Genomic DNA, 26345 nt, shown 5'->3' with positions numbered 1-26345 from the left:
CATCTCTACTGCTGAGGCAGCAGGGGTACCGGTACTGCACTATACACATCCATCTCTAATGCTGAGGCAGCAGGGGTACCGGTAATGCACTATACACATCCATCTCTACTGCTGAGGCAGCAGGGGTACCGGTACTGCACTGTCCATCTCTACTGCTGAGGCAGCAGGGGTACCGGTACTGCACTATACACATCCATCTCTACTGCTGAGGAAGCAGGGGTACCAGTACTGCACTGTCCATCTCTACTGCTGAGGCAGCAGGGGTACCAGTACTGCACTGTCCATCTCTACTGCTGAGGCAGCAGGGGTACCGGTACTGCACTGTCCATCTCTACTGCTGAGGCAGCAGGGGTACCGGTACTGCACTATACACATCCATCTCTACTGCTGAGGCAGCAGGGGTACCGGTACTGCACTGTCCATCTCTACTGCTGAAGCAGCAGGGGTACCGGTACTGCACTGTCCATCTCTACTGCTGAGGCAGCAGGGGTACCGGTACTGCACTATACACATCCATCTCTAATGCTGAGGCAGCAGGGGTACCGGTACTGCACTATACACATCCATCTCTACTGCTGAGGCAGCAGGGGTACCGGTACTGCACTATACACATCCATCTCTACTGCTGAGGCAGCAGGGGTACCGGTACTGCACTGTCCATCTCTAATGCTGAGGCAGCAGGGGTACCGGTACTGCACTGTCCATCTCTACTGCTGAGGCAGCAGGGGTACCGGTACTGCACTGTCCATCTCTACTGCTGAGGCAGCAGGGGAACCGGTACTGCACTGTCCATCTCTACTGCTGAGGCAGCAGGGGTACCGGTACTGCACTATACACATCCATCTCTACTGCTGAGGCAGCAGGGGTACCGGTACTGCACTGTCCATCTCTACTGCTGAGGCAGCAGGGGTACCGGTACTGCACTGTCCATCTCTACTGCTGAGGCAGCAGGGGAACCGGTACTGCACTACACACATCCATCTCTACTGCTGAGGCAGCAGGGGTACCGGTACTGCACTGTCCATCTCTACTGCTGAGGCAGCAGTGGTACCGGTACTGCACTATACACATCCATCTCTACTGCTGAGGCAGAAGGGGTACCGGTACTGCACTGTCCATCTCTACTGCTGAGGCAGCAGGGGTACCGGTACTGCACTGTCCATCTCTACTGCTGAGGCAGCAGGGGAACTGGTACTGCACTGTCCATCTCTACTGCTGAGGCAGCAGGGGTACCGGTACTGCACTGTCCATCTCTACTGCTGAGGCAGCAGGGGTACCGATACTGCACTATACACATCCATCTCTACTGCTGAGGCAGCAGGGGTACCGGTACTGCACTGTCCATCTCTACTGCTGAGGCAGCAGGGGTACCGGTACTGCACTGTCCATCTCTACTGCTGAGGCAGCAGGGGTACCGGTACTGCACTGTCCATCTCTAATGCTGAGGCAGCAGGGGTACCGGTACTGCACTGTCCATCTCTACTGCTGAGTCAGCAGGGGTACCGGTACTGCACTATACACATCCATCTCTAATGCTGAGGCAGCAGGGGTACCGGTACTGCACTGTCCATCTCTACTGCTGAGGCAGCAGGGGAACCGGTACTGCACTGTCCATCTCTAATGCTGAGGCAGCAGGGGTACCGGTACTGCACTGTCCATCTCTACTGCTGAGGCAGCAGGGGTACCGGTACTGCACTATACACATCCATCTCTACTGCTGAGGCAGCAGGGGTACCGGTACTGCACTGTCCATCTCTACTGCTGAAGCAGCAGGGGTACCGGTACTGCACTGTCCATCTCTACTGCTGAGGCAGCAGGGGTACCGGTACTGCACTATACACATCCATCTCTAATGCTGAGGCAGCAGGGGTACCGGTACTGCACTGTCCATCTCTACTGCTGAGTCAGCAGGGGTACCGGTACTGCACTGTCCATCTCTACTGCTGAGGCAGCAGGGGTACCGGTACTGCATTATACACATCCATCTCTACTGCTGAGGCAGCAGGGGTACCGGAACTGCACTGTCCATCTCTACTGCTGAGGCAGCAGGGGTACCGGTACTGCACTGTCCATCTCTACTGCTGAGGCAGCAGGGGTACCGGTACTGCATTATACACATCCAATTCTACTGCTGAGGCAGCAGGGGTACCGGAACTGCACTGTCCATCTCTACTGCTGAGGCAGCAGGGGTACCGGTACTGCACTGTCCATCTCTACTGCTGAGGCAGCAGGGGTACCGGTACTGCATTATACACATCCATCTCTACTGCTGAGGCAGCAGGGGTACCGGTACTGCACTGTCCATCTCTACTGCTGAGGCAGCAGGGGTACCGGTACTGCACTATACACATCCATCTCTACTGCTGAGGCAGCAGGGGTACCGGTACTGCACTGTCCATCTCTACAGCTGAGGCAGCAGGGGTACCGGTACTGCACTATACACATCCATCTCTACTGCTGAGGCAGCAGGGGTACCGGTACTGCACTGTCCATCTCTACTGCTGAGGCAGCAGGGGAACCGGTACTGCACTGTCCATCTCTACTGCTGAGGCAGCAGGGGTACCAGTACTGCACTGTCCATCTCTACTGCTGAGGCAGCAGGGGTACCGGTACTGCATTATGCACATCCATCTCTACTGCTGAGGCAGCAGGGGTACCGGAACTGCACTGTCCATCTCTACTGCTGAGGCAGCAGGGGTACCGGTACTGCACTGTCCATCTCTACTGCTGAGGCAGCAGGGGTACCGGTACTGCATTATACACATCCATCTCTACTGCTGAGGCAGCAGGGGTACCGGTACTGCACTGTCCATCTCTACTGCTGAGGCAGCAGGGGTACCGGTACTGCACTATACACATCCATCTCTACTGCTGAGGCAGCAGGGGTACCGGTACTGCACTGTCCATCTCTACTGCTGAGGCAGCAGGGGAACCGGTACTGCACTATACACATCCATCTCTACTGCTGAGGCAGCAGGGGTACCAGTACTGCACTGTCCATCTCTACTGCTGAGGCAGCAGGGGTACCGGTACTGCACTATACACATCCATCTCTACAGCTGAGGCAGCAGGGGTACCAGTACTGCACTGTCCATCTCTACTGCTGAGGCAGCAGGGGTACCGGTACTGCACTATACACATCCATCTCTACTGCTGAGGCAGCAGGGGTACCGGTACTGCACTGTCCATCTCTACTGCTGAGGCAGCAGGGGTACCGGTACTGCACTATACACATCCATCTCTACTGCTGAGGCAGCAGGGGTACCAGTACTGCACTGTCCATCTCTACTGCTGAGGCAGCAGGGGTACCAGTACTGCACTGTCCATCTCTACTGCTGAGGCAGCAGGGGTACCGGTACTGCACTGTCCATCTCTACTGCTGAGGCAGCAGGGGAACCGGTACTGCACTATACACATCCATCTCTAATGCTGAGGCAGCAGGGGTACCGGTACTGCACTGTCCATCTCTACTGCTGAGGCAGCAGGGGTACCGGTACTGCACTGTCCATCTCTACTGCTGAGGCAGCAGGGGAACCGGTACTGCACTATACACATCCATCTCTACTGCTGAGGCAGCAGGGGTACCGGTACTGCACTGTCCATCTCTACTGCTGAGGCAGCAGGGGTACCGGTACTGCACTATACACATCCATCTCTACTGCTGAGGCAGCAGGGGTACCGGTACTGCACTGTCCATCTCTACTGCTGAGGCAGCAGGGGAACCGGTACTGCACTGTCCATCTCTACTGCTGAGGCAGCAGGGGTACCGGTACTGCACTGTCCATCTCTACTGCTGAGGCAGCAGGGGTACCGGTACTGCATTATACACATCCATCTCTACTGCTGAGGCAGCAGGGGTACCGGTACTGCACTGTCCATCTCTACTGCTGAGGCAGCAGGGGTACCGGTACTGCACTGTCCATCTCTACTGCTGAGGCAGCAGGGGTACCGGTACTGCATTATACACATCCATCTCTACTGTTGAGGCAGCAGGGGTACCGGTACTGCACTGTCCATCTCTACTGCTGAGGCAGCAGGGGTACCGGTACTGCACTGTCCATCTCTAATGCTGAGGCAGCAGGGGTACCGGTACTGCACTGTCCATCTCTACTGCTGAGGCAGCAGGGGTACCGGTACTGCACTATACACATCCATCTCTACTGCTGAGGCAGCAGGGGTACCGGTACTGCACTGTCCATCTCTACTGCTGAGGCAGCAGGGGAACCGGTACTGCACTATACACATCCATCTCTACTGCTGAGGCAGCAGGGGTACCAGTACTGCACTGTCCATCTCTACTGCTGAGGCAGCAGGGGTACCGGTACTGCACTATACACATCCATCTCTACAGCTGAGGCAGCAGGGGTACCAGTACTGCACTGTCCATCTCTACTGCTGAGGCAGCAGGGGTACCGGTACTGCACTGTCCATCTCTACTGCTGAGGCAGCAGGGGTACCGGTACTGCACTATACACATCCATCTCTAATGCTGAGGCAGCAGGGGTACCGGTACTGCACTATACACATCCATCTCTACTGCTGAGGCAGCAGGGGTACCGGTACTGCACTGTCCATCTCTACTGCTGAGGCAGCAGGGGTACCGGTACTGCACTATACACATCCATCTCTACTGCTGAGGCAGCAGGGGTACCAGTACTGCACTGTCCATCTCTACTGCTGAGGCAGCAGGGGTACCAGTACTGCACTGTCCATCTCTACTGCTGAGGCAGCAGGGGTACCGGTACTGCACTGTCCATCTCTACTGCTGAGGCAGCAGGGGAACCGGTACTGCACTATACATCTCATCCATCTCTAATGCTGAGGCAGCAGGGGTACCGGTACTGCACTGTCCATCTCTACTGCTGAGGCAGCAGGGGAAGGGCACTATACACATCCATCTCTACTGCTGAGGCAGCACTGTCTGTCCATCTCTACTGCTGAGGCAGCAGGGGAACCGGTACTGCACTATACACATCCATCTCTACTGCTGAGGCAGCAGGGGTACCGGTACTGCACTGTCCATCTCTACTGCTGAGGCAGCAGGGGTACCGGTACTGCACTATACACATCCATCTCTACTGCTGAGGCAGCAGGGGTACCGGTACTGCACTGTCCATCTCTACTGCTGAGGCAGCAGGGGTACCGGTACTGCACTGTCCATCTCTACTGCTGAGGCAGCAGGGGTACCGGTACTGCATTATACACATCCATCTCTACTGCTGAGGCAGCAGGGGTACCGGTACTGCACTGTCCATCTCTACTGCTGAGGCAGCAGGGGTACCGGTACTGCACTGTCCATCTCTACTGCTGAGGCAGCAGGGGTACCGGTACTGCATTATACACATCCATCTCTACTGCTGAGGCAGCAGGGGTACCGGTACTGCACTGTCCATCTCTACTGCTGAGGCAGCAGGGGTACCGGTACTGCACTGTCCATCTCTACTGCTGAGGCAGCAGGGGTACCGGTACTGCACTGTCCATCTACTGCTGAGGCTGTCCATCTCTACTGCTGAGGCAGCAGGGGTACCGGTACTGCACTGTCCATCTCTACTGCTGAGGCAGCAGGGGTACCGGTACTGCACTGTCCATCTCACTGAGGCAGCAGGGGTACCCGGTACTGCACTGTCCATCTCTACTGCTGAGGCAGCAGGGGAACCGGTACTGCACTGTCCATCTCTACTGCTGAGGCAGCAGGGGGGCACTATGCACATCCATCTCTACTGCTGAGGCAGCAGGGTACCGGTACTGCACTGTCCATCTCTACTGCTGAGGCAGCAGGGGTACCGGTACTGCACTGTCCATCTCTACTGCTGAGGCAGCAGGGGAACCGGTACTGCACTGTCCATCTCTACTGCTGAGGCAGCAGGGGTACCGGTACTGCACTGTCCATCTCTACTGCTGAGGCAGCAGGGGGTACTGCACTACACATCCATCTCTACTGCTGAGGCAGCAGGGGTACCGGTACTGCACTGTCCATCTCTACTGCTGAGGCAGCAGGGGTACCGGTACTGCACTGTCCATCTCTACTGCTGAGGCAGCAGGGGAACCGGTACTGCACTGTCCATCTCTACTGCTGAGGCAGCAGGGGTACCGGTACTGCACTGTCCATCTCTACTGCTGAGGCAGCAGGGGTACCGGTACTGCACTATACACATCCATCTCTACTGCTGAGGCAGCAGGGGTACCGGTACTGCACTGTCCATCTCTACTGCTGAGGCAGCAGGGGTACCGGTACTGCACTGTCCATCTCTACTGCTGAGGCAGCAGGGGTACCGGTACTGCACTGTCCATCTCTATGCTGCTGAGGCAGCACTGTCCATCTCTACTGCTGGGCAGCACCGGTACTGCACTATACACATCCATCTCATGCTCCATCTCTCCATCTCTACTGCTGAGGCAGCAGGGGTACCGGTACTGCACTGTCCATCTCTACTGCTGAGGCAGCAGGGGTACCGGTACTGCACTGTCCATCTCTACTGCTGAGGCAGCAGGGGTACCGGTACTGCACTATACACATCCATCTCTAATGCTGAGGCAGCAGGGGTACCGGTACTGCACTGTCCATCTCTACTGCTGAAGCAGCAGGGGTACCGGTACTGCACTGTCCATCTCTACTGCTGAGGCAGCAGGGGTACCGGTACTGCACTATACACATCCATCTCTACTGCTGAGGCAGCAGGGGTACCGGTACTGCACTGTCCATCTCTACTGCTGAGGCAGCAGGGGTACCGGTACTGCACTGTCCATCTCTACTGCTGAGGCAGCAGGGGTACCGGTACTGCATTATACACATCCATCTCTACTGCTGAGGCAGCAGGGGTACCGGCACTGTCCACTGCTGCACTGTCCATCTCTACTGCTGAGGCAGCAGGGGTACCGGTACTGCACTGTCCATCTCTACTGCTGAGGCAGCAGGGGTACCGGTACTGCATTATACACATCCATCTCTACTGCTGAGGCAGCAGGGGTACCGGTACTGCACTGTCCATCTCTACTGCTGAGGCAGCAGGGGTACCGGTACTGCATTCTACTGCACTATACACATCCATCTCTACTGCTGAGGCAGCAGGGGTACCGGTACTGCACTGTCCATCTCTACAGCTGAGGCAGCAGGGGTACCGGTACTGCACTATACACATCCATCTCTACTGCTGAGGCAGCAGGGGTACCGGTACTGCACTGTCCATCTCTACTGCTGAGGCAGCAGGGGAACCGGTACTGCACTGTCCATCTCTACTGCTGAGGCAGCAGGGGTACCAGTACTGCACTGTCCATCTCTACTGCTGAGGCAGCAGGGGTACCGGTACTGCATTATACACATCCATCTCTACTGCTGAGGCAGCAGGGGTACCGGAACTGCACTGTCCATCTCTACTGCTGAGGCAGCAGGGGTACCGGTACTGCACTGTCCATCTCTACTGCTGAGGCAGCAGGGGTACCGGTACTGCATTATACACATCCATCTCTACTGCTGAGGCAGCAGGGGTACCGGTACTGCACTGTCCATCTCTACTGCTGAGGCAGCAGGGGTACCGGTACTGCACTATACACATCCATCTCTACTGCTGAGGCAGCAGGGGTACCGGTACTGCACTGTCCATCTCTACTGCTGAGGCAGCAGGGGAACCGGTACTGCACTATACACATCCATCTCTACTGCTGAGGCAGCAGGGGTACCAGTACTGCACTGTCCATCTCTACTGCTGAGGCAGCAGGGGTACCGGTACTGCACTATACACATCCATCTCTACAGCTGAGGCAGCAGGGGTACCAGTACTGCACTGTCCATCTCTACTGCTGAGGCAGCAGGGGTACCGGTACTGCACTATACACATCCATCTCTACTGCTGAGGCAGCAGGGGTACCGGTACTGCACTGTCCATCTCTACTGCTGAGGCAGCAGGGGTACCGGTACTGCACTATACACATCCATCTCTACTGCTGAGGCAGCAGGGGTACCAGTACTGCACTGTCCATCTCTACTGCTGAGGCAGCAGGGGTACCAGTACTGCACTGTCCATCTCTACTGCTGAGGCAGCAGGGGTACCGGTACTGCACTGTCCATCTCTACTGCTGAGGCAGCAGGGGAACCGGTACTGCACTATACACATCCATCTCTAATGCTGAGGCAGCAGGGGTACCGGTACTGCACTGTCCATCTCTACTGCTGAGGCAGCAGGGGTACCGGTACTGCACTGTCCATCTCTACTGCTGAGGCAGCAGGGGAACCGGTACTGCACTATACACATCCATCTCTACTGCTGAGGCAGCAGGGGTACCGGTACTGCACTGTCCATCTCTACTGCTGAGGCAGCAGGGGTACCGGTACTGCACTATACACATCCATCTCTACTGCTGAGGCAGCAGGGGTACCGGTACTGCACTGTCCATCTCTACTGCTGAGGCAGCAGGGGAACCGGTACTGCACTGTCCATCTCTACTGCTGAGGCAGCAGGGGTACCGGTACTGCACTGTCCATCTCTACTGCTGAGGCAGCAGGGGTACCGGTACTGCATTATACACATCCATCTCTACTGCTGAGGCAGCAGGGGTACCGGTACTGCACTGTCCATCTCTACTGCTGAGGCAGCAGGGGTACCGGTACTGCACTGTCCATCTCTACTGCTGAGGCAGCAGGGGTACCGGTACTGCATTATACACATCCATCTCTACTGTTGAGGCAGCAGGGGTACCGGTACTGCACTGTCCATCTCTACTGCTGAGGCAGCAGGGGTACCGGTACTGCACTGTCCATCTCTAATGCTGAGGCAGCAGGGGTACCGGTACTGCACTGTCCATCTCTACTGCTGAGGCAGCAGGGGTACCGGTACTGCACTATACACATCCATCTCTACTGCTGAGGCAGCAGGGGTACCGGTACTGCACTGTCCATCTCTACTGCTGAGGCAGCAGGGGAAACGGTACTGCACTATACACATCCATCTCTACTGCTGAGGCAGCAGGGGTACCAGTACTGCACTGTCCATCTCTACTGCTGAGGCAGCAGGGGTACCGGTACTGCACTATACACATCCATCTCTACAGCTGAGGCAGCAGGGGTACCAGTACTGCACTGTCCATCTCTACTGCTGAGGCAGCAGGGGTACCGGTACTGCACTGTCCATCTCTACTGCTGAGGCAGCAGGGGTACCGGTACTGCACTATACACATCCATCTCTAATGCTGAGGCAGCAGGGGTACCGGTACTGCACTATACACATCCATCTCTACTGCTGAGGCAGCAGGGGTACCGGTACTGCACTGTCCATCTCTACTGCTGAGGCAGCAGGGGTACCGGTACTGCACTATACACATCCATCTCTACTGCTGAGGCAGCAGGGGTACCAGTACTGCACTGTCCATCTCTACTGCTGAGGCAGCAGGGGTACCAGTACTGCACTGTCCATCTCTACTGCTGAGGCAGCAGGGGTACCGGTACTGCACTGTCCATCTCTACTGCTGAGGCAGCAGGGGAACCGGTACTGCACTATACACATCCATCTCTAATGCTGAGGCAGCAGGGGTACCGGTACTGCACTGTCCATCTCTACTGCTGAGGCAGCAGGGGTACCGGTACTGCACTGTCCATCTCTACTGCTGAGGCAGCAGGGGAACCGGTACTGCACTATACACATCCATCTCTACTGCTGAGGCAGCAGGGGTACCGGTACTGCACTGTCCATCTCTACTGCTGAGGCAGCAGGGGTACCGGTACTGCACTATACACATCCATCTCTACTGCTGAGGCAGCAGGGGTACCGGTACTGCACTGTCCATCTCTACTGCTGAGGCAGTAGGGGTACCGGTACTGCACTGTCCATCTCTACTGCTGAGGCAGCAGGGGTACCGGTACTGCATTATACACATCCATCTCTACTGCTGAGGCAGCAGGGGTACCGGTACTGCACTGTCCATCTCTACTGCTGAGGCAGCAGGGGTACCGGTACTGCACTGTCCATCTCTACTGCTGAGGCAGCAGGGGTACCGGTACTGCATTATACACATCCATCTCTACAGCTGAGGCAGCAGGGGTACCAGTACTGCACTGTCCATCTCTACTGCTGAGGCAGCAGGGGTACCGGTACTGCACTGTCCATCTCTACTGCTGAGGCAGCAGGGGTACCGGTACTGCACTATACACATCCATCTCTAATGCTGAGGCAGCAGGGGTACCGGTACTGCACTATACACATCCATCTCTACTGCTGAGGCAGCAGGGGTACCGGTACTGCACTGTCCATCTCTACTGCTGAGGCAGCAGGGGTACCGGTACTGCACTATACACATCCATCTCTACTGCTGAGGCAGCAGGGGTACCAGTACTGCACTGTCCATCTCTACTGCTGAGGCAGCAGGGGTACCAGTACTGCACTGTCCATCTCTACTGCTGAGGCAGCAGGGGTACCGGTACTGCACTGTCCATCTCTACTGCTGAGGCAGCAGGGGAACCGGTACTGCACTATACACATCCATCTCTAATGCTGAGGCAGCAGGGGTACCGGTACTGCACTGTCCATCTCTACTGCTGAGGCAGCAGGGGTACCGGTACTGCACTGTCCATCTCTACTGCTGAGGCAGCAGGGGAACCGGTACTGCACTATACACATCCATCTCTACTGCTGAGGCAGCAGGGGTACCGGTACTGCACTGTCCATCTCTACTGCTGAGGCAGCAGGGGTACCGGTACTGCACTATACACATCCATCTCTACTGCTGAGGCAGCAGGGGTACCGGTACTGCACTGTCCATCTCTACTGCTGAGGCAGTAGGGGTACCGGTACTGCACTGTCCATCTCTACTGCTGAGGCAGCAGGGGTACCGGTACTGCATTATACACATCCATCTCTACTGCTGAGGCAGCAGGGGTACCGGTACTGCACTGTCCATCTCTACTGCTGAGGCAGCAGGGGTACCGGTACTGCACTGTCCATCTCTACTGCTGAGGCAGCAGGGGTACCGGTACTGCATTATACACATCCATCTCTACTGCTGAGGCAGCAGGGGTACCGGTACTGCACTGTCCATCTCTACTGCTGAGGCAGCAGGGGTACCGGTACTGCACTGTCCATCTCTAATGCTGAGGCAGCAGGGGTACCGGTACTGCACTGTCCATCTCTACTGCTGAGGCAGCAGGGGTACCGGTACTGCACTATACACATCCATCTCTACTGCTGAGGCAGCAGGGGTACCGGTACTGCACTGTCCATCTCTACTGCTGAGGCAGCAGGGGAACCGGTACTGCACTATACACATCCATCTCTACTGCTGAGGCAGCAGGGGTACCAGTACTGCACTGTCCATCTCTACTGCTGAGGCAGCAGGGGTACCGGTACTGCACTATACACATCCATCTCTACAGCTGAGGCAGCAGGGGTACCAGTACTGCACTGTCCATCTCTACTGCTGAGGCAGCAGGGGTACCGGTACTGCACTATACACATCCATCTCTACTGCTGAGGCAGCAGGGGTACCGGTACTGCACTGTCCATCTCTACTGCTGAGGCAGCAGGGGTACCGGTACTGCACTATACACATCCATCTCTACTGCTGAGGCAGCAGGGGTACCAGTACTGCACTGTCCATCTCTACTGCTAAGGCAGCAGGGGTACCAGTACTGCACTGTCCATCTCTACTGCTGAGGCAGCAGGGGTACCGGTACTGCACTGTCCATCTCTACTGCTGAGGCAGCAGGGGAACCGGTACTGCACTATACACATCCATCTCTAATGCTGAGGCAGCAGGGGTACCGGTACTGCACTGTCCATCTCTACTGCTGAGGCAGCAGGGGTACCGGTACTGCACTGTCCATCTCTACTGCTGAGGCAGCAGGGGAACCGGTACTGCACTATACACATCCATCTCTACTGCTGAGGCAGCAGGGGTACCGGTACTGCACTGTCCATCTCTACTGCTGAGGCAGCAGGGGTACCGGTACTGCACTATACACATCCATCTCTACTGCTGAGGCAGCAGGGGTACCGGTACTGCACTGTCCATCTCTACTGCTGAGGCAGCAGGGGAACCGGTACTGCACTGTCCATCTCTACTGCTGAGGCAGCAGGGGTACCGGTACTGCACTGTCCATCTCTACTGCTGAGGCAGCAGGGGTACCGGTACTGCATTATACACATCCATCTCTACTGCTGAGGCAGCAGGGGTACCGGTACTGCACTGTCCATCTCTACTGCTGAGGCAGCAGGGGTACCGGTACTGCACTGTCCATCTCTACTGCTGAGGCAGCAGGGGTACCGGTACTGCATTATACACATCCATCTCTACTGTTGAGGCAGCAGGGGTACCGGTACTGCACTGTCCATCTCTACTGCTGAGGCAGCAGGGGTACCGGTACTGCACTGTCCATCTCTAATGCTGAGGCAGCAGGGGTACCGGTACTGCACTGTCCATCTCTACTGCTGAGGCAGCAGGGGTACCGGTACTGCACTATACACATCCATCTCTACTGCTGAGGCAGCAGGGGTACCGGTACTGCACTGTCCATCTCTACTGCTGAGGCAGCAGGGGAACCGGTACTGCACTATACACATCCATCTCTACTGCTGAGGCAGCAGGGGTACCAGTACTGCACTGTCCATCTCTACTGCTGAGGCAGCAGGGGTACCGGTACTGCACTATACACATCCATCTCTACAGCTGAGGCAGCAGGGGTACCAGTACTGCACTGTCCATCTCTACTGCTGAGGCAGCAGGGGTACCGGTACTGCACTGTCCATCTCTACTGCTGAGGCAGCAGGGGTACCGGTACTGCACTATACACATCCATCTCTAATGCTGAGGCAGCAGGGGTACCGGTACTGCACTATACACATCCATCTCTACTGCTGAGGCAGCAGGGGTACCGGTACTGCACTGTCCATCTCTACTGCTGAGGCAGCAGGGGTACCGGTACTGCACTATACACATCCATCTCTACTGCTGAGGCAGCAGGGGTACCAGTACTGCACTGTCCATCTCTACTGCTGAGGCAGCAGGGGTACCAGTACTGCACTGTCCATCTCTACTGCTGAGGCAGCAGGGGTACCGGTACTGCACTGTCCATCTCTACTGCTGAGGCAGCAGGGGAACCGGTACTGCACTATACACATCCATCTCTAATGCTGAGGCAGCAGGGGTACCGGTACTGCACTGTCCATCTCTACTGCTGAGGCAGCAGGGGTACCGGTACTGCACTGTCCATCTCTACTGCTGAGGCAGCAGGGGAACCGGTACTGCACTATACACATCCATCTCTACTGCTGAGGCAGCAGGGGTACCGGTACTGCACTGTCCATCTCTACTGCTGAGGCAGCAGGGGTACCGGTACTGCACTATACACATCCATCTCTACTGCTGAGGCAGCAGGGGTACCGGTACTGCACTGTCCATCTCTACTGCTGAGGCAGTAGGGGTACCGGTACTGCACTGTCCATCTCTACTGCTGAGGCAGCAGGGGTACCGGTACTGCATTATACACATCCATCTCTACTGCTGAGGCAGCAGGGGTACCGGTACTGCACTGTCCATCTCTACTGCTGAGGCAGCAGGGGTACCGGTACTGCACTGTCCATCTCTACTGCTGAGGCAGCAGGGGTACCGGTACTGCATTATACACATCCATCTCTACTGCTGAGGCAGCAGGGGTACCGGTACTGCACTGTCCATCTCTACTGCTGAGGCAGCAGGGGTACCGGTACTGCACTGTCCATCTCTAATGCTGAGGCAGCAGGGGTACCGGTACTGCACTGTCCATCTCTACTGCTGAGGCAGCAGGGGTACCGGTACTGCACTATACACATCCATCTCTACTGCTGAGGCAGCAGGGGTACCGGTACTGCACTGTCCATCTCTACTGCTGAGGCAGCAGGGGAACCGGTACTGCACTATACACATCCATCTCTACTGCTGAGGCAGCAGGGGTACCAGTACTGCACTGTCCATCTCTACTGCTGAGGCAGCAGGGGTACCGGTACTGCACTATACACATCCATCTCTACTGCTGAGGCAGCAGGGGTACCAGTACTGCACTGTCCATCTCTACTGCTGAGGCAGCAGGGGTACCGGTACTGCACTGTCCATCTCTACTGCTGAGGCAGCAGGGGAACCGGTACTGCACTATACACATCCATCTCTACTGCTGAGGCAGCAGAGGTACCGGTACTGCACTGTCCATCTCTACTGCTGAGGCAGCAGGGGTACCGGTACTGCACTGTCCATCTCTACTGCTGAGGCAGCAGGGGTACCGGTACTGCATTATACACATCCATCTCTACTGCTGAGGCAGCAGGGGTACCGGTACTGCACTGTCCATCTCTACTGCTGAGGCAGCAGGGGTACCGGTACTGCACTGTCCATCTCTACTGCTGAGGCAGCAGGGGTACCGGTACTGCACTATACACATCCATCTCTACTGCTGAGGCAGCAGGGGAACCGGTACTGCACTGTCCATCTCTACTGCTGAGGCAGCAGGGGTACCGGTACTGCACTATACACATCCATCTCTACTGCTGAGGCAGCAGGGGTACCGGTACTGCACTGTCCATCTCTACTGCTGAGGCAGCAGGGGAACCGGTACTGCACTATACACATCCATCTCTACTGCTGAGGCAGCAGGGGTACCAGTACTGCACTGTCCATCTCTACTGCTGAGGCAGCAGGGGTACCGGTACTGCACTATACACATCCATCTCTACTGCTGAGGCAGCAGGGGTACCAGTACTGCACTGTCCATCTCTACTGCTGAGGCAGCAGGGGTACCGGTACTGCACTGTCCATCTCTACTGCTGAGGCAGCAGGGGTACCGGTACTGCACTATACACATCCATCTCTAATGCTGAGGCAGCAGGGGTACCGGTAATGCACTATACACATCCATCTCTACTGCTGAGGCAGCAGGGGTACCGGTACTGCACTGTCCATCTCTACTGCTGAGGCAGCAGGGGTACCGGTACTGCACTATACACATCCATCTCTACTGCTGAGGAAGCAGGGGTACCAGTACTGCACTGTCCATCTCTACTGCTGAGGCAGCAGGGGTACCAGTACTGCACTGTCCATCTCTACTGCTGAGGCAGCAGGGGTACCGGTACTGCACTGTCCATCTCTACTGCTGAGGCAGCAGGGGTACCGGTACTGCACTATACACATCCATCTCTAATGCTGAGGCAGCAGGGGTACCGGTACTGCACTGTCCATCTCTACTGCTGAGGCAGCAGGGGTACCGGTACTGCACTGTCCATCTCTACTGCTGAGGCAGCAGGGGAACCGGTACTGCACTATACACATCCATCTCTACTGCTGAGGCAGCAGGGGTACCGGTACTGCACTGTCCATCTCTACTGCTGAGGCAGCAGGGGTACCAGTACTGCACTATACACATCCATCTCTACTGCTGAGGCAGCAGGGGTACCGGTACTGCACTGTCCATCTCTACTGCTGAGGCAGCAGGGGAACCGGTACTGCACTGTCCATCTCTACTGCTGAGGCAGCAGGGGTACCGGTACTGCACTGTCCATCTCTACTGCTGAGGCAGCAGGGGTACCGGTACTGCATTATACACATTCATCTCTACTGCTGAGGCAGCAGGGGTACCGGTACTGCACTGTCCATCTCTACTGCTGAGGCAGCAGGGGTACCGGTACTGCACTGTCCATCTCTACTGCTGAGGCAGCAGGGGTACCGGTACTGCATTATACACATCCATCTCTACTGCTGAGGCAGCAGGGGTACCGGTACTGCACTGTCCATCTCTACTGCTGAGGCAGCAGGGGTACCGGTACTGCACTGTCCATCTCTAATGCTGAGGCAGCAGGGGTACCGGTACTGCACTGTCCATCTCTACTGCTGAGGCAGCAGGGGTACCGGTACTGCACTATACACATCCATCTCTACTGCTGAGGCAGCAGGGGTACCGGTACTGCACTGTCCATCTCTACTGCTGAGGCAGCAGGGGTACCGGTACTGCACTATACACATCCATCTCTACTGCTGAGGCAGCAGGGGTACCGGTACTGCACTGTCCATCTCTACTGCTGAGGCAGCAGGGGTACCGGTACTGCACTGTCCATCTCTACTGCTGAGGCAGCAGGGGTACCGGTACTGCACTATACACATCCATCTCTACTGCTGAGGCAGCAGGGGTACCGGTACTGCACTGTCCATCTCTACTGCTGAGGCAGCAGGGGAACCGGTACTGCACTATACACATCCATCTCTACTGCTGAGGCAGCAGGGGTACCAGTACTGCACTGTCCATCTCTACTGCTGAGGCAGCAGGGGTACCGGTACTGCACTATACACATCCATCTCTACTGCTGAGGCAGCAGGGGTACCAGTACTGCACTGTCCATCTCTACTGCTGAGGCAGCAGGGGTACCGGTACTGCACTGTCCATCTCTACTGCTGAGGCAGCAGGGGTACCGGTACTGCACTATACACATCCATCTCTAATGCTGAGGCAGCAGGGGTACCGGTACTGCACTATACACATCCATCTCTACTGCTGAGGCAGCAGGGGTACCGGTACTGCACTGTCCATCTCTACTGCTGAGGCAGCAGGGGTACCGGTACTGCACTATACACATCCATCTCTACTGCTGAGGAAGCAGGGGTACCAGTACTGCACTGTCCATCTCTACTGCTGAGGCAGCAGGGGTACCAGTACTGCACTGTCCATCTCTACTGCTGAGGCAGCAGGGGTACCGGTACTGCACTGTCCATCTCTACTGCTGAGGCAGCAGGGGTACCGGTACTGCACTATACACATCCATCTCTAATGCTGAGGCAGCAGGGGTACCGGTACTGCACTGTCCATCTCTACTGCTGAGGCAGCAGGGGTACCGGTACTGCACTGTCCATCTCTACTGCTGAGGCAGCAGGGGAACCGGTACTGCACTATACACATCCATCTCTACTGCTGAGGCAGCAGGGGTACCGGTACTGCACTGTCCATCTCTACTGCTGAGGCAGCAGGGGTACCAGTACTGCACTATACACATCCATCTCTACTGCTGAGGCAGCAGGGGTACCGGTACTGCACTGTCCATCTCTACTGCTGAGGCAGCAGGGGAACCGGTACTGCACTGTCCATCTCTACTGCTGAGGCAGCAGGGGTACCGGTACTGCACTGTCCATCTCTACTGCTGAGGCAGCAGGGGTACCGGTACTGCATTATACACATTCATCTCTACTGCTGAGGCAGCAGGGGTACCGGTACTGCACTGTCCATCTCTACTGCTGAGGCAGCAGGGTACCGGTACTGCACTGTCCATCTCTACTGCTGAGGCAGCAGGGGTACCGGTACTGCATTATACACATCCATCTCTACTGCTGAGGCAGCAGGGGTACCGGTACTGCACTGTCCATCTCTACTGCTGAGGCAGCAGGGGTACCGGTACTGCACTGTCCATCTCTAATGCTGAGGCAGCAGGGGTACCGGTACTGCACTGTCCATCTCTACTGCTGAGGCAGCAGGGGTACCGGTACTGCACTATACACATCCATCTCTACTGCTGAGGCAGCAGGGGTACCGGTACTGCACTGTCCATCTCTACTGCTGAGGCAGCAGGGGAACCGGTACTGCACTATACACATCCATCTCTACTGCTGAGGCAGCAGGGGTACCAGTACTGCACTGTCCATCTCTACTGCTGAGGCAGCAGGGGTACCGGTACTGCACTGTCCATCTCTACTGCTGAGGCAGCAGGGGAACCGGTACTGAACTATACACATCCATCTCTACTGCTGAGGCAGCAGGGGTACCGGTACTGCACTGTCCATCTCTACTGCTGAGGCAGCAGGGGAACCGGTACTGCACTATACACATCCATCTCTACTGCTGAGGCAGCAGGGGTACCAGTACTGCACTGTCCATCTCTACTGCTGAGGCAGCAGGGGAACCGGTACTGCACTATACACATCCATCTCTACTGCTGAGGCAGCAGGGGTACCAGTACTGCACTGTCCATCTCTACTGCTGAGGCAGCAGGGGAACCGGTACTGCACTGTCCATCTCTACTGCTGAGGCAGCAGGGGTACCGGTACTGCATTATACACATCCATCTCTACTGCTGAGGCAGCAGGGGTACCGGTACTGCACTGTCCATCTCTACTGCTGAGGCAGCAGGGGTACCGGTACTGCACTGTCCATCTCTACTGCTGAGGCAGCAGGGGTACCGGTACTGCATTATACACATCCATCTCTACTGCTGAGGCAGCAGGGGTACCGGTACTTCACTGTCCATCTCTACTGCTGAGGCAGCAGGGGTACCGGTACTGCACTGTCCATCTCTACTGCTGAGGCAGCAGGGGTACCGGTACTGCACTATACACATCCATCTCTACTGCTGAGGCAGCAGGGGTACCGGTACTGCACTGTCCATCTCTACTGCTGAGGCAGCAGGGGAACCGGTACTGCACTATACACATCCATCTCTACTGCTGAGGCAGCAGGGGTACCAGTACTGCACTGTCCATCTCTACTGCTGAGGCAGCAGGGGTACCGGTACTGCACTGTCCATCTCTACTGCTGAGGCAGCAGGGGTACCGGTACTGCACTATACACATCCATCTCTAATGCTGAGGCAGCAGGGGTACCGGTACTGCACTATACACATCCATCTCTACTGCTGAGGCAGCAGGGGTACCGGTACTGCACTGTCCATCTCTACTGCTGAGGCAGCAGGGGTACCGGTACTGCACTATACACATCCATCTCTACTGCTGAGGAAGCAGGGGTACCAGTACTGCACTGTCCATCTCTACTGCTGAGGCAGCAGGGGTACCAGTACTGCACTGTCCATCTCTACTGCTGAGGCAGCAGGGGTACCGGTACTGCACTGTCCATCTCTACTGCTGAGGCAGCAGGGGTACCGGTACTGCACTATACACATCCATCTCTAATGCTGAGGCAGCAGGGGTACCGGTACTGCACTGTCCATCTCTACTGCTGAGGCAGCAGGGGTACCGGTACTGCACTGTCCATCTCTACTGCTGAGGCAGCAGGGGAACCGGTACTGCACTATACACATCCATCTCTACTGCTGAGGCAGCAGGGGTACCGGTACTGCACTGTCCATCTCTACTGCTGAGGCAGCAGGGGTACCGGTACTGCACTATACACATCCATCTCTACTGCTGAGGCAGCAGGGGTACCGGTACTGCACTGTCCATCTCTACTGCTGAGGCAGCAGGGGAACCGGTACTGCACTGTCCATCTCTACTGCTGAGGCAGCAGGGGTACCGGTACTGCACTGTCCATCTCTACTGCTGAGGCAGCAGGGGTACCGGTACTGCATTATACACATCCATCTCATCCATCTCTACTGCTGAGGCAGCAGGGGTACCGGTACTGCACTGTCCATCTCTACTGCTGAGGCAGCAGGGGTACCGGTACTGCATTATACACATCCATCTCTACTGCTGAGGCAGCAGGGGTACCGGTACTGCACACATCCATCTCTACTGCTGAGGCAGCAGGGGTACCGGTACTGCACTGTCCATCTCTACTGCTGAGGCAGCAGGGGGTACTGCACTGTCCATCTCTAATGCTGAGGCACTGCACTGTCCATCTCTACTGCTGAGGCAGCAGGGGTACCGGTACTGCACTATACACATCCATCTCTACTGCTGAGGCAGCAGGGGTACCGGTACTGCACTGTCCATCTCTACTGCTGAGGCAGCAGGGGAACCGGTACTGCACTATACACATCCATCTCTACTGCTGAGGCAGCAGGGGTTCCAGTACTGCACTGTCCATCTCTACTGCTGAGGCAGCAGGGGTACCGGTACTGCACTGTCCATCTCTACTGCTGAGGCAGCAGGGGAACCGGTACTGCACTATACACATCCATCTCTACTGCTGAGGCAGCAGGGGTACCGGTACTGCACTGTCCATCTCTACTGCTGAGGCAGCAGGGGAACCGGTACTGCACTATACACATCCATCTCTACTGCTGAGGCAGCAGGGGTACCAGTACTGCACTGTCCATCTCTACTGCTGAGGCAGCAGGGGAACCGGTACTGCACTATACACATCCATCTCTACTGCTGAGGCAGCAGGGGTACCAGTACTGCACTGTCCATCTCTAATGCTGAGGCAGCAGGGGAACCGGTACTGCACTGTCCATCTCTACTGCTGAGGCAGCAGGGGAACCGGTACTGCACTATACACATCCATCTCTACTGCTGAGGCAGCAGGGGTACCAGTACTGCACTGTCCATCTCTAATGCTGAGGCAGCAGGGGAACCGGTACTGCACTGTCCATCTCTACTGCTGAGGCAGCAGGGTACTCAGACACAGACACACATACAGGGTGCTCTCTCTCACATGGACAATAACACACACAGACAGACAAGAAAATATGCACTCAAAGACACACAAAGCTGCACACACTGTAAATGTACACTAACACACTCACAGACACACGCAATCATAAATGCAATCATACACCCCCCCCCCCTCTCCTGAAAAGCGCTTTCTCAAAAGGTCAAATCAAAACATGACTCACTCTTAACACGAACGACATCTATTTTTTTTTTACCAGAATAGGACTCGCAAATTAAATTAGGAAAAGGGGTGAAAGAAAGTACACCTTTAAGAGTGGTTATTAGTCCAAACTGTGTGTGTGTGTGTGTGTATATTTAAAGGAGAGGTTATCATTTAGTCCAACCTCTACCTTTACGCCACGCGTCACTGGAGTCACCCCAGAGTCCTGGCCTCTTAAACGCTCGCTTTCATTTTAACAAGGAGAAGGAGAGGTGAACTATAATAGGCAGGGAAAGGAGAATAACTTGACCTCCGACCCCCATCTCCCTTTAATAGACCATAACGGTGACCTTGAGGGAGGAGGATGAGATGGGAGATTGATTGTGGCCATTTTGCTTAATTAGCACACCAGAGAGCGGGGGAAAGGAGAGGGAATGTGGTGGGTAAGGTAAATGGTGAAGGGATTGTGGGGGGGGGGGATATGACAGCATGTCTGTCATCATTATCTCAAGGTAAGAAAACAAAACGTCAATGCAATCCTTCAGTGAACCCCTCTCCATCCCCTCTTCCCCTCCTTCCTTCTCCCAAGCTTCAGTTCAACCCACCATTACAACAGAGTTGAATGTCAAATTTCCTCCATCCATATGGGGCTATAAATAGACACTGGGCTAGATGATGCAGGATAGGCCGGTCTGGAAGAGGATGGTGATGGTGATGAAAGTCCATAAATGCATACGCAGCTGACCAATAAGAACACAGTAGAAGCTGTGGTTCATCTGGGAAGGATGTGGGATTTTGAAGACGAAAAACATATAAGAGACCTGCTTCAAATTCCCTCAGTTTTAGCCTAAGATTTGAGTCACTTTATTAACTCTGTAGGGGAATGCACTTCTAAACCTGTCAAATACACTGCTAAGAATAATAGTGCTTAGCAGTTATACATACAGAACCAGTCAAAAGTTTGGACACACATACTCATTCAGGGGTTGTTCTACATTGCAGAATAATAGTGAAGACATCAAAACTATGAAATAACACATATGGAATCATCTAGTAACCAAAATAGTGTTAAACATATTTTTATATTTGAGATTCTTCAAAGTAGTCACATTTTGCCTTGATGACAGCTTTGTACACTCTTGGCACTCTCTCAACCAGCTTCATGAGGAATGCTCTTGCAACAGTCTTGAAGGAGTTCCCACATATGCCGAACACTTGTTTGCTGCTTTTCCTTCACTCTGCAGTCCAACTCATCCCAAACCATCTCAATTGGGTTGAGGTCAGGTGATTGTGAAGGCCAGGTTATCTGATGGAGCACTCCATCACACTCCTTCTTGGTCAAATAGACATTACACAGCCTGGTGGTGTTTTGGGTCATTGTACTGTTGAAAAACAAATGATAGTCCCACTAAGCATAAACCAGATGGGATGGTGTATCGCTGCAGAATGCTGTAGTAGCCATGCTGGTTAAGTGTGCCTAGAATTCTAAATAAATCACAGATAGTGTCACCAGCAAAATCACCCCCACACCATCACACCTCCTCCTCCATGCTTCATGGTGGGAATCACACATGCAGAGATAATCCGTTCACCTAGTCTGCATCTCACAAAGACACGGTGATTTGAACCAACAATCTCACATTTGGACTCATCAGACCAAAGGACAGATTTCCACCTGTCTAATGTCCATTGCTCACGTTTCTTGGCCCAAGTAAGTCTCTTCTTATTATTGGTGTCCATTCTTTACAGCAATTTGACCATGAAGGCCTGATTCACTCAGTCTCCTGTGGACAGTTGATGTTGAGATGTGTCTGTTACTTGAACTCTGTGAAGCATTTATTTTGCCTGCAATCTGAGGCTGGTAACTCGAATGAACTTATTCTCTGCAGCAGAGGTAACTCTGGGTCTTCCTTTCCTGTGGTGGTCCTCTTGAGAGCCAGTATCACCATAGCGCTTGATGAACTTTAAAAGTTCTGTCATCAAGGTGGCTACTTTGAAGAAAAATATATTTTGATTTGTTTAACACTTTTTTGGTTACTACATGATTCCATATGTGTTATTTCATAGTGTTGATGTCATCACTATTATTCTGCAATGTAGAAAATAGTAAAAATAAAGAAAAATCCTTGAATGAGTAGGTGTGTCAAAACGTTTGACTGGTTTAACCATGTTTGGTTCTATACAGCACCATTTCATCTAGCAGTGTGTAGCCTAGTGGTTAGAGCATTGGACTCGTAACCGGAAGGTTGTGCAAGATCGAATTCCCAAGCTGACAAGGTATAGATCTGTCGTTCTGCCCCTGAACAAGGCAGTTAACCCACTGTTCCTAGGCTGTCATTGAAAAGAAGAATTTGTTCTTAACTGACTTGCCTAGTTAAATAAAGGTAAAATAAAAACATGTAACTCAAGCATTCTTACACACCATTCATCCATCGACGAGTGCCGGCTTGAACAGTCAAGCCCAAGTCGCTCGTTGATGATCAGATAAGAGGTCGCCATGGAAACTGGGGACATTCACTTTTCAGAAAAGCTACAGGGGTCCCAGAATGTGACCGTGAATAAGTGTGAAAAGTGCTGAAACACCCAGAAAGAACACTACCGTGTGTGTGTGTGTGTGTGTGTGTGTGTGTGTGTGTGTGTGTGTGTGTGTGTGTGTGTGTGTGTGTGTGTGTGTGTGTGATGTACTGTAGACTCATGGGAGCCTATCTGACCCAAGTCTGTTTTTACCCCAGATTGGGAAGACAAGGAGAGATGGGAATAACGGAGGGAGGGAGGGAGAATACGGGGTGCTCTCTTTCTTCCTTCTTTCTCTCTTACCTGGAGCGGGGGCAAGACAGGAAGAGATATGAGATGTTTAATTTCTTTCTTTCATTTTGTTACCTGGTTCGGTGCAGTTTTTCTTTTCCTCGTCCTCTTCCATGCTGCTATTACTGTCCAATGTGTCCACCTCCTGCAGTAGCTTCCTGCCTCCCCATCGCTCATCATCAAACGTGGTGGGGCTGGATGTGTCATAACCTACGAGACACAGGTAAAGGAGGCTTGAAAAGAGGTAACCAGGGCATGTTCCTTAAGGCACATGGATCAAAATTCTTTGCAACACAAAATGAAAAGGAGCATTTGTTATTGGACCAGTTGAGTATTACCTCCCGGTTTCTCTCTGTTTTATTCTGTTTTGTCCCTACTTAACATGACCATGATCTACTTTGAAATCAACAAAAAGACTGAGGAGGATTATTTTGTCAGTGTTGAAGTTATATTTATCAAGTTATTAAGCACTAAGGAATGAAACGAAGGGAAAGGACTGGGGGCAGAATACATTGTATTGAATCACACAAAATGCCACTTGAATCATGAGTGCACTCTGAATAAATAACACATCTAGAGGCAAAAACAGGGTCCAGGATTCATTCATTTTCTCCTTTGGTCAACCCTGAACCCACTCTAACCTTTTCAGCTGGCTGACCACACGTCTGACAGACACAAAAGAGAAAAGCTTCGAATCAAAATCAGAAGCAGAGGTATTCAATTGTCCTATAGTCAGACCTAGAGGTATGCCTGAACTTTCCACCTGGCATCTTCACCTTTGATTCTGTACTCACCAGGCAGGCAGCGGGCATTGCGTGCCAACATTCAATGTGTATTTACCTCCTCTCATAGACACACACACACACACACAGGCCATCCATACACACACATACACAGAAATAACAAGCAGATCGCACCGGTGATTAATGTGTCACTGCCTGCAAGGCATTGAGTGCTTCTCCATTAAGCTCGGAGAACATAACACACACACACGCACGCACTTCATGAAGTGGATCATAAATAATCAACAGAATTCATATATATTTGGCACGTTGTTTAATAGTTTCGCAGACAAGCACACAATGGGAAGAGGAGAAATGCATTAGCTGGAGTGTCATTGTTGGTTTGAACACACACACATGGTAGTGTGTGTCCCTGTTGCATTGCATTGTTCCATTACCAGGATGAGCACACTGACATAGCAGTGATGCACAAATCATGAGTATGAAATATGAATATTCATATACAAGCACCAAGCCTTCTGTCCCTGTTCTGTAATGGATTCAATGGGATATATGTGACAGCTCACGAAAAGCAGACGTCGACCTCGAATAGAGTAGTAGAAGAAGAGAGTAGGAGTGGACAGCTTTTGTCTCTCTCTGTAACCTGGAGAAGTGTTTTTAGTATACCCCTGGGTACTCTGCCCTGATTTCAGCTTAGCTGCAGTAAAAACACCTGAGCTTTACTGCGGTTGTACAGGCAATGCTTCTCTGACACACCTACTCATTCAAGGGATTTTCTTTACTCTAAATATTTTCTCCATTGAAGAATAATAGTGAAGACATCAAAACTATGAAATAACACATTTGGAATCATGTAGTGACCAAAAAAATGTTCAACATATTTTTTTAGATGTTGAGATTCTTCAAAGTAGCCCCCTTTTGCCCTGATGGCAGCTTTGCACACTCTTGGCATTCTCACACCAGCTTCATGAGGAATCCTTTTCCAACAGTCTTGAAGGAGTTCCCACATATGCTGAGCACTTGTTGGCTGCTTTTTTTTCTCTCTGCGGTCCAACTCATCCCAAGCCATCTCAATGGGGTTGAGGTCAGGTGATTGTGGAGGCCAGGTCATCTGATGCAGCACTCCATCACTCTCACTGGACAAATAGCCCTTACACAGCCTGGAGGTGTGTTTTGGTCATTGTCATGTTGAAAAACAAATGATAGTTCCACAAAAGCGGAAACAAACTAAGCGGGTTGGTGTATCGCTGCAGCATGTGGTAGCCATGCTGGTTAAGTGTGCATTGAATTCTAAATAAATCACAGACAGTGTCAGCAGCAAAGCACCCCCCACACCATCACACCTCCTCCTCCATGCTTCATGGTGGGAATCACACATGCGGATATCATCCATTCACCTACTCCGCGTCTCACAAACACACAGCGGTTTTATTTTTGGTGTCCATTAGTAGTGGTTTCTTTGCAGCAACTCGACCATGAACTCTGTGAAGCATTTATTTGGGCTGCAATTTCTGAGGCTGGTAACTCTAATGAACTTATCCTCTGCAGCAGAGGTAACTCTGGGTCTTCCTTTCCTGTGGCGGTCCTCATGAGAAACAGTTATCATAGCGCTTGATGGCTTTTGAGACTGCACTTGAAGAAACGTTCAAAGTTTTGACTGACCTTCATGTCTTAAAGTAATGATAGACTGTCATTCATATTTGCTTATTTGAGCTGTTCTTGCCATAATATGGACTTGGTATTTAACCAAATAGGGCTATCTTCTGTATACCACCCCTAAATTGTCACAACACATCTGATTGACTCAAACACATTAAGAAGGAAAGAAATTCCACAAATTAACTTTTAACAAGGTACACCGATTCATTGAAATGCATTCCAGGTGACTACCTCATGAAGCTGGTTGAGACAATGCCAAGAGTATGCAAAGCTGTCATCAAAGCAAAGGGTAACTACTTTGAAGAATTTGTTGAACACTTTTTTGATTACTACGTGATTCCATATGTCTTATTTAATAGTTATGATGTCTTCACTATTATTCTGCAATGTAGAAAATAGTAAAAATATAGAAATAAAAAATTAGAATGAGTAGGTGTGTCCAAACCTTTGACAAGTCCTGTAAATATATACAGTTGAAGATGGAAGTTTACATACACCTTAGCCAAATACATTTAAACTCAGTTTTTGGGAGCAATTTTCGAAACGCCTGTAGGTACCACGTTCATCTGTACAAACAACAGTACGCAAGTATAAACACCATGGGACCATGCAGCCGTCATACCGCTCAGGAAGGAGACGCGTTCTGTCTCCTAAAGATG

General features: G+C 53.1%; 1 protein-coding gene across 1 annotated transcript in view; it reads right to left on the bottom strand.

Moving 5' to 3' along the window:
- LOC135524182 (sodium/potassium/calcium exchanger 3-like) overlaps positions 1-26345 on the bottom strand; it is a 93493-nt gene that overhangs the window by 63434 nt on the left and 3714 nt on the right. Inside the window, exon 2 of the mRNA XM_064951487.1 lies at positions 23360-23494. Within this exon, the coding sequence (XP_064807559.1) occupies positions 23360-23494 (135 nt within the window). The remainder of the gene's footprint in view (positions 1-23359; positions 23495-26345) is intronic.

The sequence above is a fragment of the Oncorhynchus masou genome, chromosome 4 (genome assembly GCF_036934945.1).
Source record: "Oncorhynchus masou masou isolate Uvic2021 chromosome 4, UVic_Omas_1.1, whole genome shotgun sequence".
Classification (NCBI taxonomy): domain Eukaryota; kingdom Metazoa; phylum Chordata; class Actinopteri; order Salmoniformes; family Salmonidae; genus Oncorhynchus; species Oncorhynchus masou.
This window is presented reverse-complemented; position numbering and strand designations above follow the sequence as displayed.